Genomic DNA, 13,438 nt, shown 5'->3' on the forward strand with positions numbered 1-13,438 from the left:
AAGGAAACTATAAGCAAGGTGAAAAGACAGCCCTCAGATTGGGAGAAAATAATAGCAAACGAAGCAACAGACAAAAGATTAATCTCAAAAATATACAAGCAACTCCTCCAGCTCAACTACAGAAAAATAAACGACCCAATCAAAAAATGGGCCAAAGAACTCAACAGACATTTCTCCAAGGAAGACATACAGATGGCACAAAAACACATGAAAAGATGCTCAACATCACTCATTATCAGAGAAATGCAAATCAAAACCACAATGAGGTACCATTACACGCCAGTCAGGATGGCTGCTATCCAAAAGTCTACAAGCAATAAATGCTGGCGAGGGTGTGGAGAAAAGGGAACCCTCTTACACTGTTGGTGGGAATGCAAATTTGTACAGCCACTCTGGAAAACAGTGTGGAGATTTCTTAAAAAGCTGGAGACAGAACCGCCATATGACCCAGCAATCCCACTTCTGGGCATGCACACCAAGGAAACCAGATCTGAAAGAGACACGTGCACCCCAATGTTCATCGCAGCACTGTTTATAATAGCCAGGACATGGAAGCAACCCAGATGCCCATCAGCAGACGAATGGATGAGGAAGCTGTGGTACATATACACCATGGAATATTACTCAGCCATTAAAAAGAATTCATTTGAATCAGTTCTAATGAGATGGATGAAACTGGAGCCCATTATACAGAGCGAAGTAAGCCAGAAAGATAAAGACCATTACAGTATACTAACACATATATATGGACTTTAGAAATATGGTAACGATAACCCTATATGCAAAACAGAAAAAGAGACTCAGATGTATAGAACAGACTTGTGGACTCTGGGAGAAGGCGAGGGTGGGATGTTTCAAGAGAACAGCATTGAAACATGTATGTATATTATCTAGGGTGAAACAGATAAACAGCCCAGGTTGGGTACATGAGACAAGTGCTAATCACTTGTCCTCAAATATTTATTTTAAAAATGAGGTTTAAAAAATATTACCGTTTTCATTTCAGAAGGTATGATGCTTTTAGATAAAAAAGGACAGGTAGCAAAAGAGTTACGAAAATCAAGGGCTCGTTGTAACTGCTCCTACAAAAAAAAAAAAGAAGTAATTTTTAAAAATGATTTGAACATCAATTTAGAATGACAGTAATCCAGAATACTAGCCACTTTCTATATTCTGGACACCTCAACAATATTTTAGTATGAAAAAGAGTAGTTTTTGTGCCATTTTTACTTACTCGGTAAGCACTAATAACAAAGTGTGTCCTTTGGCGAATTCTTTCTGGCTGTTGTAAAGGATGTGCTGAAACAGGAGGTGCCTTTTCAAATAAAAATTCAGAGCCACAGGGAGAAAGCTGCAATCTGGAACCATCAATATACTGCACTTGCACTGAATCATCTTCATAAAGTACCATCTGCACTTCAGCTGCCATTACTGTGACTGCTGATAAAATGTCCTTCCAAGGCAAAGGCTGAAGGAAATGCAGTAGCACCAACAGTTCTCTTCACGTACAAAAGTTCTATCAAAACAAATGGATGAACATAAGCAAAACACACTGCCGCTGAGCTTACTTTTTTGGATGAAAAGTGATTATCCTACCCTGATCTGACCTGAATGCCTTGATTAATCCCAAGGGCTTCACCTCAGTAGTGTGGGAAGATAATTGGGAGGGAGAAGACAGCCCACAAATTTATAACTGCCCTTATCATTTTAGTAGCTTTACTTCTGAAGTTTAACTTCTGAAAATTGGATGCGCAGGATCTCACTTCAAATAACAAGCAAATTCCATCTTTGCAAAAAGAATACATCAAATCAGAGACTTCCCTGGTGCTCCAGTGGCTAAGACTCCACGCTCTCAATGCAGGGGTCCCGGGTTTGATCCTTGGTCAGGAAATTAGATCCCACATGCTGCAAATAAGACCTGGGGCAGTCAAATAAATAAATAAATAATTTTAAAAAAGAAGAAGAAAAATGTAGCAAATCATCTGTAGTACATGTAAAAGGCAGGCCAAAAGTAACTATTTGGCCCACTTGAAAATAACACCTGGATTCCTGTCACTAGTCTGGCATTATGGAAGTAGCTCCATGTCACAACTCAGAAAGCTAACTAACCACCTAGTGAATTAGATTCATCTTGCTCACTGAATTCAACTTCCTCCTCTTTACCTCTAAAATGTCTCTGTATTCTCACCTATGCTTTCCACATAGGTATGATGGAAAGGGAATGAAAGGGTTGGGTTCCATTCACACTCTACCAGTTCCTAGCGTTGTTTCCTTATTTGTAAAATGGGGGTAGTAATAGGATTGCTGTGAGGATTAAATGAGACAACATATGTAACAGTGCCAGTAGTGTGAATGTTGCTTTGCAGGAGCTCAATAAATTTTATAATTCTTTCTAAAACTAACTGCATCCCCTACTAGGACATTATCTCCTTCTGTTACTCAGGTGATCAAGTTTCACCTGACCAAAAAAACCAAATAGTAACTTTCCATAGATCCCATTTTCTCCAGCTTGCCTCCAGAAACCTCAGTTTCCTACCAATAAACCTCTCAGGTGTAGTATTCAACTGTGTCAACTTTCTTTTTCCTTTCGGCCGAGCTTCAAGGCATGCAAGATCTCAGTTCACTGATGAGGGGTCCAACCCAAGCCCCCTGCATCAGGAACAGGAATCTTAATCACTGGACTGCCAGGCAAGTCCCAGCGTTCACCTTATCTCCCGACAATCTTCAGTGCATTGCAATCCAGCTTTCTCTGTCACCTCACTACTGAAATTGTTTCATAATGGTCACCAGTTATCTTCCTACACCCGATGACTTCCGTCTTCATCCTACTAAACTAGCCAATATGTGACGGTGTTGTCTGTCTTCCTTTGCACCAAACTCTCTTCTTCTGCCTTTTATGTAAAAGGGTTGGGGGTACCATGGTCCTCCCCCCCACCCTCTATATCTGTTCTTCTTAATAGTTTAACCATTGCTCTTCTTCACCATTCTCTTAAATCAAGGGATTCATCAACACCTGACCTTAGTTAGTCCCCATTTTATCTCTTACTTCTTACTAGATACACTTATGTTGCTTTTATGCCCACCCTTAAAAGGCTTTTATGCCTTTTAAAAAAATCTTACCCATTTCACTGTATGTAATTAGCTACATATGATATAGCCTACAATCTTTGGCAGAGTATGTCAATATATAAATATTAAACCACATGATCTCTCCTGAGGAAATTCACACAACTTTAATCATTCTCTTTCTCTAGAGAGCTTCCAAATCTACCTGACCTCTCTCCAGAGCATCCAGCTGCCTGCAAGACCTCTCTCCATGTCCTGGTTCCACAGATAAATCAAACTCAACATCACTTCCACTCAAGGAAGACTTATGTTAATACCCTCGAATTCACTTTCATTCTTAACTCCCTCAAGGCCAATCTACAAACAGTAGCTAGCAGGACCTTGTAACATAAAAATGATATTTAACCCCTTCTGTTACAACCCAACATTTGCACTTAGAATAAAATCCGGATTCTTAACCACAGCCTATAAAAGCCATATAATCTGCACCTATCTACTTCTTCAATGTCTTCTTCTAACTCTCTCCTTGTTCAGGACACTTTAGCTACATTGGCTTTTTTAATGTTTTTTTTTAAGAAGCTGTGACGCATCTCAGAACCTTTGCACTGTTCTTTTTGCCTAGCATTCCATTTCCCCGACTCATCACATGACTGGCTCTTTGGCACCAATAATATCTCAGCACAAATATCTAACTTCCTCAAAGGCCTAACCTGACCAGTTAAAAGTTGTTCCCAACCATGACTTTTTATCCATTTCATCGTTTTTCTTCATAACATCTATTACTATCAAAATGGGTTCTATTTATGTACTTGCTTTTTGTCTTTTTTCATGGGACTTCCCTGGTGGCTCAGATGATAATCATCTGCCTGCAAAGCAGGAGACCCGAGTTCAATCCCAGGGTCATGGACAAAAACTCAAGGAGAGCAGGGACTTCATCTTTCTTATTCACAATTGTATCCCTGGCATCTAAAACAATACTTGGCCAATAATAATAAGGGTGCGATAACTATTAAGTCATAAATATAAGTAATATATAAGAATATGTAAGTGAATGTTAAAATTCTTGCTCCTCCTGAATTTGCAATTTGAGTCAATGGCATCTCAATTTGACTTCTCAGTGTTTCCCTTCACACCCTTGTGACAAGTCCTGTTGATTCAGTATGTCTCTCCCATAAATCTGGCTCTTCCTTTTCTATTTCTGGTCAACTTATCCCTCCACTCCTGTAAACTGGGACCTTTTCCCAGTTTTCCCCCTCTCCAATCCATTTCCAGTATTCCCCTCATTGGTAATTTTCCACAACCCAGACCATACCAACCACTTTACATCACTTGTTTACATACTTGTTAATGGGCAATAAATACTCATAGCATTAAGCATATTTATATTGCGGCTATATGAATCCTATATACGTACGAGGTCTACTTGCTATTTCAGAAAATACAGGTGCAGACACACAGTCGAAAAATATATTTTCTCATACCAACTGGGAAAAGGCCTCTATCTTAAGCCAAGATTTTTTTCCAACAGCTTATTCTGGTATAATTGTTGCTTGGATTAAATAATCAAGCAGACACAAGAAACAGTGAGAATATCTTAAGTTCCTGCCATCATTAATAATAATAATAATAATAATCTGGCCCCAACCCACATTGCCAGCGTCATGTCTACTTTGATCAAAAATTTTGTTCTCGACATTAACGGGAATTTCATCAAACGCTTATCTACAGAAGAAGCCTCATCCAAACAACCAACGTCTTCGACTCACACAACAAGCAGTTCTGAGCTTTAAAGTCGTGGAAACGAGGCCAATCACTGACCCTTGTGCTTTAGTTTGCCAAAATACTCGGAGTAGCAGCTTGTGCTCCTGCCTACGACGCTTCTCGAAGAGTATTTCTTGAATTTGACAAGTTACCAGCAAGTGATGTTTCTCGATGAAAGAAAAGTCATAACCGAGAGGAGTTAAGGCTACAGGGAGGAGGTGTGGCAGCCTCTCGTCAAGTCCGAGTAGCCGGAGACAGGGGCAGCTGAGGCCGCGAAGACGAACCGAAGGCAAACAAACTGCCGCAATTCAAACCTTCCCGCACCCTAGGAAACCCGGCCGTTTTACAAAGGGAGACCGGAAGTCCTGACCTAACTAAGCCCTCCTCTCGCACAGGGCGGGACAGGAAGTAGGGTAGGCAGGGGCTCTCAGTCCGGAAGTTGGTCTGATACTGTCCGGCTTTTACTTCCGGCATTCCCACCCCCCCCACCCCGGCCCGCCAAAGGAACCGGCCAGACCTGGTTGTACTAAAGCTGGTGAGGACGAACGTTCAGATGCCCTAGCCGAGATAGCTAAAGATTTGGAATTTAGTGGCTTGATACTATTTAAATAATCTAAACAATTATACGTCAATAAAGCGGTTAAAAAAAAAAACTTGAACGAAGATAGAGACCTCTGCTTTCCTAGTTTGATGTCAGAAAATGTCGTTCAGCTTTCTTTTCATCTTTAAAATTTTTGTTTATAATAGCAAGTGGACGCGTCTTCTGTATTTATTGCCACTGAAACAAACATTTGTGGAGAGTCTATGTACTAGGCGTACTGTGGATAAAGCAGGGAACGAGATCCATGGTCGAGGACGGGGGCTAGAGATTAACTGGAAAGAAACGACTAGACAATAATTTAATCACAAGTTTGGTAAATGTTCCTAAAATAAAATACAGAGGTCTGTGAGAGTTTATGTGTGCGAGTCGCTCAGTCGTGTCCGACTCTTTGCGACCCCATCGACTGTAGGGCTCCAGGCTCCTCTTTCAGTGAAAGAATAATTCAGGCAAGAATACTGGAGTGGGTTGCCATTGCCTTCACCAGATCTTCCCCACCCAGGGATCAAGCCTGAATCTCTTGTATTGCAGGTGGATTCTTTACCTTCTGAGGCACCAGGGAAGCCCTGGTGAGAGTTTATAGTGGGCGACCTAAACCGCAGTTCCCTGGTGGCTCAGCTGGTAAAGAATCTGCCTGCAATGCGAGAATCTTCCTTGGTTGGGAAAATCCCCTGGAGAAGGGAATGGCTACCCACTCAAGTATTCTGGTCTGGAGAATTCCAGGGAATGTATAGTCTGTGAGGTCGCAGGGTCGGACACCACTGAGCAACTTTCACTTTAATCCAGGCTGAGGAAATATTTCCACTGAAATCCAGAGTTAAGTAGGTATTAGCTAAATACAGTGGAGGGGGAAAGTGTTTCAAGGTGAGGTTATGGCATATGTTAAGGCCCTGAGGCCCAAAGGAAAAATCTGGCCCCTCCCTTAAAAGTGTTGAAAGCAAGCCAGTTTGTTCTAAGTATGCTTAAAGAGGATAAAGAGACTCTTCTTGGAGGAGAGAAGCTTGAAACTGGATTATAGAGATAGGCAATACAGGTTTATGAATTATTTACTTTATCTTAAAAGCAGTGGTAAACTATTACAAGGGCTTTAAACAAAAGGTGGCAGCACTAAGGGATTGAGAGAAATATAATTCCTTAAATTCATCTCCATTTTAGGAAGCCTGATATGCAAATTGACTTCAATCTTTTGTAAGGTGTAATAACCTCAAATAACCATGATCTGTAACCTCAGTTTTATTACACACTGCTAACTTAGGTTTTATCAAAACCCATCTTTCCCCCTTCCACTGTGTAAGAAACTCCTATATGTGAATTTTGTCTACTAGAGGGGTTTGGTGGTACTTTTTGCATTGGATTTTTTTTGCCAGTACTTTAGAAAAATTCCTGCAAGTGCTGAATGGAGAGTGAATTGAAGGATATGAGAACAGATGTGTGGCTTTTTCAAAAGGCTTTTTGAAAGAGCAACAGCAGAGATGAGGGCAGTTCAGACTCAGGACTAGACAGTGAGAATGGAGACCACAGTTCCAATATTTAGATCAACACTTAAATCTTGGGGATGACTTAACAGTAAGAGTTAAAACAATTCCAGGGGTTTCTGGTTGGGGAAAGTGGATAGGTGTCAGTGCCCTCAATGAGAGGCGGGTGTAAGACCAAGTTCAGGGGATAATAGTATGACAAATTTTGTGAGACCTCTCAGTGGAAACAAGTTAGTAAAGGTCTAGAATCAGGATATTTGAAATAAATATGGAGGCCAGCAGTGATATTGACCTCCATATTTATTTGAAAGTGACAGCTGCTAATTGAAGCTTTGGGAAAAGATGCTAGTCCAAGGATATCGTGACATGAGAAAAGAATGCTTGGGATTGAGCTTTGAGGAACACCAGTACCAAACATGAAAAACAGCACAAAGCTATGGAGGAAGCAAGCCGTTGTATTCTAGATGCCTGTGTGTGTGTTAGTTGCTCAGTTGTGTTGGACTCTTTGTGACCCACACGGACCAGAGCCCATCACGCTCCTCTGTCCATGGAATTCTTCAGGGAAGAATACTGGAGTGAGTTACCTGTGCCCTCCTCCAGGGGATCTCCCCGACCCAGGGATTGAACCCACATCTCCTGGGTCTACTGCATTGGCAGGCAGGTTCTTTACCACTAACGCCACTTGGGATGTTTTCAGTTTTGGTGTTGACAGTGTCAGATATTGCCTAGAGAACAAGCTAAAGAATTAAGTGTTTATTCAATTAAATGGCATGGATGTCATCATTGACTGTAATAAGGGCTGTTGCTTATACTAGTGGCCGAATATATAGTGGGTTTGAAGAGCAAATAGGTAAGAAAATGGCAAAAAAAAAAAGGGAGAACACTTGGGAAGTCTGATGATGAAGCAGACAGGACTGTTATTGGGGAGAAATGTGAGGGCCAGATTTCTTTTGATGAGAGGAATGGCATATTCAAACTCATGCAAAGGGCCAATGGAGAAATATTTTTTAAAAAAATACAGACCAAGTAAGAACAGAGTTTGTGAGAGTGAGAGGGCAGGGAGTTCAAGCACATGTTGGAAAACTGTTCTTTAATAACAGGAGGGATACTTCCTATAGAGGAAGAGGAGGGATGAAGCATATTCAGATGCATTTGTGAATATCTCTCCGATGACCTTTTTTTTTTTCTGTGAAGCAAATTATCAGGGAATAAAGAGGCAGAGTAGAGAGTCTGAATTGAGCAAGAGAATGAAGAAACACAGTTAAGATTACTGGCAGCCTAAATGAAGGTGGTGACTATGGATTTACAGTAGTACAAACCTAACAGAAAACCATCTCCCACAGCCTGGATGCAGCAGCAGTGTCCAGTTCATCCCGGGCTGGCATTTTGCTAGGCTGACACAATACGGCAGTAGTACATGCCCTTAAATGATTTGTATCTGCTAAGGTCTAGTCAGCTAAAGACCACTGGGCTGAAGCCTGTGGTCTGACAGAATATTTGATGTGTAAGCAAGGAAGTACACTTCAAATGGGGCTCTCCACAGGGGGAGGAGCACATCTTCCTTGTAAGGTCTGGGCTCCTGCTGAGGAATTCTGAGGAAGCTCTAAAGGGAGAGACCAGTTCCTGGTTGGATGCTCTTTCTGTAGCAGGATTAGAAACAGGGTTTAACTAAGGGACTGGCTGCTATCCTGCGGTGAGGGCAGTTTAGCAACTGGGTATCCCCAGAAAGATGGATGAGAACTGCAAAAGCAGGTCTCGAAGCATCACTGATAACAAAGCCCTGGTCACACACACACTGGGGGTCATGACCTTGGGAAAAACATTTCCTATTAAGCTGCAGCTGGCTTTATCTGTGTCTGTCCTCCCAGCTTGCTTAACAGGCAGGGCTGCTGCTTTTTCAGTTTAAGCTGATTTTCAGTCCTTCAGTCCCAGATAGCTTTTTACTCTTACACCAAGCATCCTCTCTTAATAAATGTGACAACTCTTTAAAAAAAAAAAAATGACAACTTAATCCATACCCTACTGTCCTCATGACAGATAAGACTGAATAAAATACCTAATAGAATTCCCCTGCTTTCTGACAGCATCCAGGCTAGAGCAAATCTCGTTTCTTAGGCCCTCTCCCAAATTATCCAACCAAAGCCCCAATCCCACAGTAGGTGCTTTTGAACACCCTTACTGACATACCCTACAGTTCCCCACGGTGGATACTCTGCCTCTCGACAGGTACTGAGCTCAACATACTCAGGTCCAGGTGTGACCTCGGTGGCCTCTGACTGCAGGGCACTGACAGTACAGACAGGGGCTGAGTTAGTGACACGACTGCCAAGACTGGTATTTGCACTTTGCTACAAGATTGACATTCACTGGCACCTTTGTGTCCTTGCTCACTAAAGATTTGTACTAAAACTCCGTTACAAAAGATGTATGGATCTGTATTTCCGTTGAAGACATGGCAATCCTAAAGACCAACTCTTCCTTTCAGTATGCACTCCTGCAGTTTTAAAACACGTCCACACGTTCCTTAAAGGCCTCCTATCTGATACGGCTTTTAGCGAGCTACTCAGAACCCAGACAGATTGTAGCAGAAGCAGTGCTGCTTGCAGCTTCCAAATGCAGCTTCTTCCTGGGTACTTTGCAATGCCCCTTCCTAACCAGCTGTCATGTTGTGAGAAGTCTAAGCCACGTGGACAGGCCAGGTGTAGCTGCTTCAGGTCAAGGATGGCTTCAAGTCACCTCAGCCCAGTCATCAGTCATGTGCGTGAAGACAACTCTAGAAGATTACAGCGGCCAGCTATTCCAGCCACCCCTAGTCCTTACTTTTCCCAAAAGGTGCAGACTAGAAGAATAGTACCCCTCTTGTCCCCTGTCCAAATTCCTAAGCCACAGAAACATGAGCATGATAAAATGGTTATTGTTTGGGTGGTTACTTAAGTAGCACCAGTAACTGGAACATACTGATCCTACTGCTAGCTATTGTTAAGTGTAGCATATTGGTAACATTTAGTAGATAAAACTGGGTGGTTATTCACAGAGCAACTGCACAAAGTATATTCAGTGAGCATATTCTTGGCCTCAGCCTAACGTCCAGCCCTTTTCCTATACGCCCTTCCCCTCATCCCTGAGATTCATTCACAGTGAGCACAATCTTCAGAGAACTTCAGACTGAGGCAACAGCCACCATGTTAGCCATCATTTTGAAAAAAATTCTATTACAAATTAAAAAATCCCAATTACATATATACTTGCCTTTTACAATAAGAACACTAAGTTTACATTTCATAATTGCTAGTTTTTCCAGGTAGATGTGAATGTTTATTGAAACTCATTCAATAGACATTGAATATCTTCTATCCTAGTAGTTTGATTTCAAATCTTAATTTTATGATGTCATGTAAAAAAATGCAATAGAAATCCTTTAGAGTTCCAGGATACTACTCAAAAACTTAGAGGAAACAAAACTATTTAAATTTTATTTTTAAAGTCTAATTTTAATCCAGACCAAACAAACAAGCCAAAAAGTGAGAAAGCTAATCGAATTAGCAGACACAGATGTACCAAATGTAAAACACTGGGTTATTAACAGAACTATTTACATGCATATTTACAAGCAATCTTTTTGTACATTAAGTTTTAGTTAGTTGGAAAAAGATTTTTGACATAGCTAAAAATATTACTAAGGTAGGGCTGAGGTGGTACCACATTATAGTAAAAGTATTAGAAAAGTGGTTTCTCAAGGTTTATCAATTATAAAGCAGATGAAAACTTGAGTGACAAAGATCTAGTAAAATTCTCTAGTAAAAAAGTCAATGCAACTTATGCTATAAAACAAAAATGAGAAAGCCATATAAATGAAGCAGAATAATATTCTAGGTTTTTAGAGTAATGAGGTTAGGTTTAAAAAAAAAATTCTAGAATTGCAACAAATCCTCAGTGAAGATCCTGGTTGTTTAGTTGGGAGTTCTTACTTTTTTTTAAAATGCCATTTTAAAAGCCCCTGGTATCAAATAGCATCTGGACATGTAAATCAGTTGTTAATGACATTTCTAAGACTTCAGGTCCTACAGATATTTGTGATTGTGATTCATATTTGAAAATTCATTGAGACACTATATGTAAAACTAAGTGAAAGCTATAATACTCATATCTAAAAAAGGATGCTATATTTTGCAGTTATATGTATTTCCAGGCTAAGAATTTTTCCCTCAAGAAAAGTAGAATTTAAAGGATAAGCTACTAACCAGCTAGCAAAATTTACTTTCAACATTTTTCATTTTTTTCAAAATCGATTTTATTGCAGCCAAAACAGTGGAATTAACTGTACATAATAAACTATTATATATATATACACATTTTAAGTTATAGGGAATAAAGTTTATTTTGGCAGAGAGTGTTAAACAAAATTAAAGTTGCATACATTAGTAACATAACTCAACATCCTTAATTTGGTATAAGTGTGACATTTTCTTGCTTTCCTGTGTTCTGCTAAATCACCATAACCTAAACTGCTTTATAAAACTGATACACTGAAATTTAACTTTACTGTTTTCGCTTACGCTCTGATTCCAAACAAAACTTTTCATAAGCTTCTTCTATCTCTGGGTCCATCTCATCATCAATATCATCCAAGTACCTGTGAAAGCAGCACAGATGAGGTTTATTTTTTTAAATTCAGAAAATGTCTAAGATACTAAGTCATGAAAGTTATGTGTCTCCCCACCCCCAGGACCCTTTCGACCAACACGTGACAAAATTATCTTGCCAGTCCTACCAATTGCTGATGGGTCTTTCTCCTTCTTCCCTAATTTCTAGTACAAGGCCACATACTGCAATGCCACAAGTTCATTAGGGCAAAGAGAATATGACGCTTACTAACCTGAACTTTAGAGGACAACCTGACATTCAATGGCAAGGACAACTTTCAGTTTCCACTGGTGCTCTCAGCAGGGTTGAACCTGCCTAACTGTGCCTGGAAGCACATCCCTGTATTTTTCTCTATTAAGCTAGTATATAAAAGTATGACACTATCAGAAAATCAGACTTATATTTAAAATGCCACTACCTGGAGAAAGAATAAATGTGATTCTTTTTTTTTTTTGTTAAACCTACATGAGATGGGATAAGAAAAACTAAAGCCATGGATTTATTTCTGCCCTCTAGTTATGTAAAGGAGAATCTAAGTAGCCTGTTCAAATTTACATGAATTGTTAACAGAACTGGGACTAAACCTCAAGTTCCTGGTCCTTCTATATACAAACTGTAGTATGATCTAATGATAAATGAGTAATACAATAAAAGTTTCTTTTGTCATAAAGAATGGTAGGTAAAGATTGAGATATGGGATATAGGACTATAATTTTTATGTCTTATATGTCTATCAATCCAAACATTTTCATATAGTCATCTGTGGTTTAATCTTAATCCCTTAACAGCCAGGCTTTGAGACTTTTACTGTGTGCCAGGGGGCTACTCCAAGTTATTTATGTATCTCATTTAGGTCTCAAAAAAATTCAAGGAGGGGTACTACTATTCTTATTCAATAGATGGAGAAAAAGGCATAGAACTTGCCCAAAATCTTATAGTATTAAAGTTAATAGAATCTATTTTATAAAAACTGTTTGAATATGCTACATTAATAGTTTTTTCACCTTTAAACTATATATTTTTTTCAGTCATAGTGTTTAATATGATTTTCTGAAAAATCTCTGGTAAATAACTACTACATATATACTACTAACATCATTAAATCAAAATGCACATTCTTTCATCATCTTTTCTAGTCTAGTAACTCCATCCACAAGCTGTGGCCACAGGAACTCACAAAGAAAGCAGCTAAAGATGGGAATTTCCTGGCAGTTCAGTGGCAAGGACTCTGTACTTCCACTGCAGGAGGGCTGGGTTCAATCCCTGCAGGGGGAACTACGATCTCGCCTGCAAGCTGCATGGCATGGCCAAACCAAAAAATGAAAAACAAAAACAAAAACCCCACCAAACCCCCAAAACAAAAAATGGATCTAAAGAACTTACGGATCACCACCCCCTGATAAATCTGTTCCGTTTTCTTCATAATCTGGAAAAAAGTCTTCTCTTTCAAGTAACTCTTGATATTTCTCTTGGTAATCTATAAAAAATAAAAAATTTTAATACTGAAAGATATTCATATGAAATGGCCAAGTTACCCCCCAAATTTTTTTTAATATTATTTTTCATTTAAGTAGATACATTTAAATAGCAGTTAAGGTTCCATTTACATATTTTAAGTATATCTTTTACACAACTTACATTGTAACTGGCTTGCTTTCTCTCTCCCCTGCACACCACATGCTCATAAATTACACAATTGACCATTATTGGTCACTGACCTTCCACACTCTCAAAAATCCACATGCAACTTAGTTGGCCTTCCTTATACATGGTTCCTTTGTATTTGCTGATTCAGCTAACCCTACATAAGTACTGCAGTACATATTTAGTGAAAAAAATCACATAGAAACAGACCTGTGCAGTTCAGAGGTGAACAGTATAATATTCCTCTAAA

General features: G+C 39.6%; 2 protein-coding genes across 11 annotated transcripts in view; both read right to left on the bottom strand.

Moving 5' to 3' along the window:
- C14H5orf34 (chromosome 14 C5orf34 homolog) overlaps positions 1-5,478 on the bottom strand; it is a 37,931-nt gene extending 32,453 nt beyond the window's left edge. The window contains exons 1-4 of one of the 8 annotated variants that reach the window (XM_020885747.2): positions 4,885-5,224; positions 1,608-1,918; positions 1,235-1,516; positions 993-1,082 (exon numbers count right to left, since the gene is read on the bottom strand). In XM_020885747.2, coding sequence (XP_020741406.2) covers positions 993-1,082; positions 1,235-1,429 — 285 coding nt within the window. In that variant the 5' untranslated portion in view covers positions 1,430-1,516; positions 1,608-1,918; positions 4,885-5,224. Of the gene's footprint in view, positions 1-992; positions 1,083-1,234; positions 1,919-4,715; positions 4,804-4,832; positions 5,225-5,344 lie in introns of those variants that run through there. The other 7 variants (XR_011491209.1, XM_070476656.1, XM_020885748.2 and 4 more) reach the window with 7 other exon arrangements.
- Positions 5,479-10,346: 4,868 nt separating this feature from the next.
- Positions 10,347-13,438, bottom strand: part of PAIP1 (poly(A) binding protein interacting protein 1) — a 29,817-nt gene continuing 26,725 nt past the window's right edge. For all 3 annotated transcript variants that reach the window (XM_070476657.1, XM_020885742.2, XM_020885743.2), the window contains exons 10-11: positions 12,928-13,021; positions 10,347-11,533 (exon numbers count right to left, since the gene is read on the bottom strand). In XM_070476657.1, the coding sequence (XP_070332758.1) occupies positions 11,440-11,533; positions 12,928-13,021 (188 nt within the window). In that variant the 3' untranslated portion in view covers positions 10,347-11,439. The remainder of the gene's footprint in view (positions 11,534-12,927; positions 13,022-13,438) is intronic.

This window comes from Odocoileus virginianus, chromosome 14 (assembly GCF_023699985.2).
Source record: "Odocoileus virginianus isolate 20LAN1187 ecotype Illinois chromosome 14, Ovbor_1.2, whole genome shotgun sequence".
In the NCBI taxonomy this organism is placed as follows: Eukaryota; Metazoa; Chordata; class Mammalia; order Artiodactyla; family Cervidae; genus Odocoileus; species Odocoileus virginianus.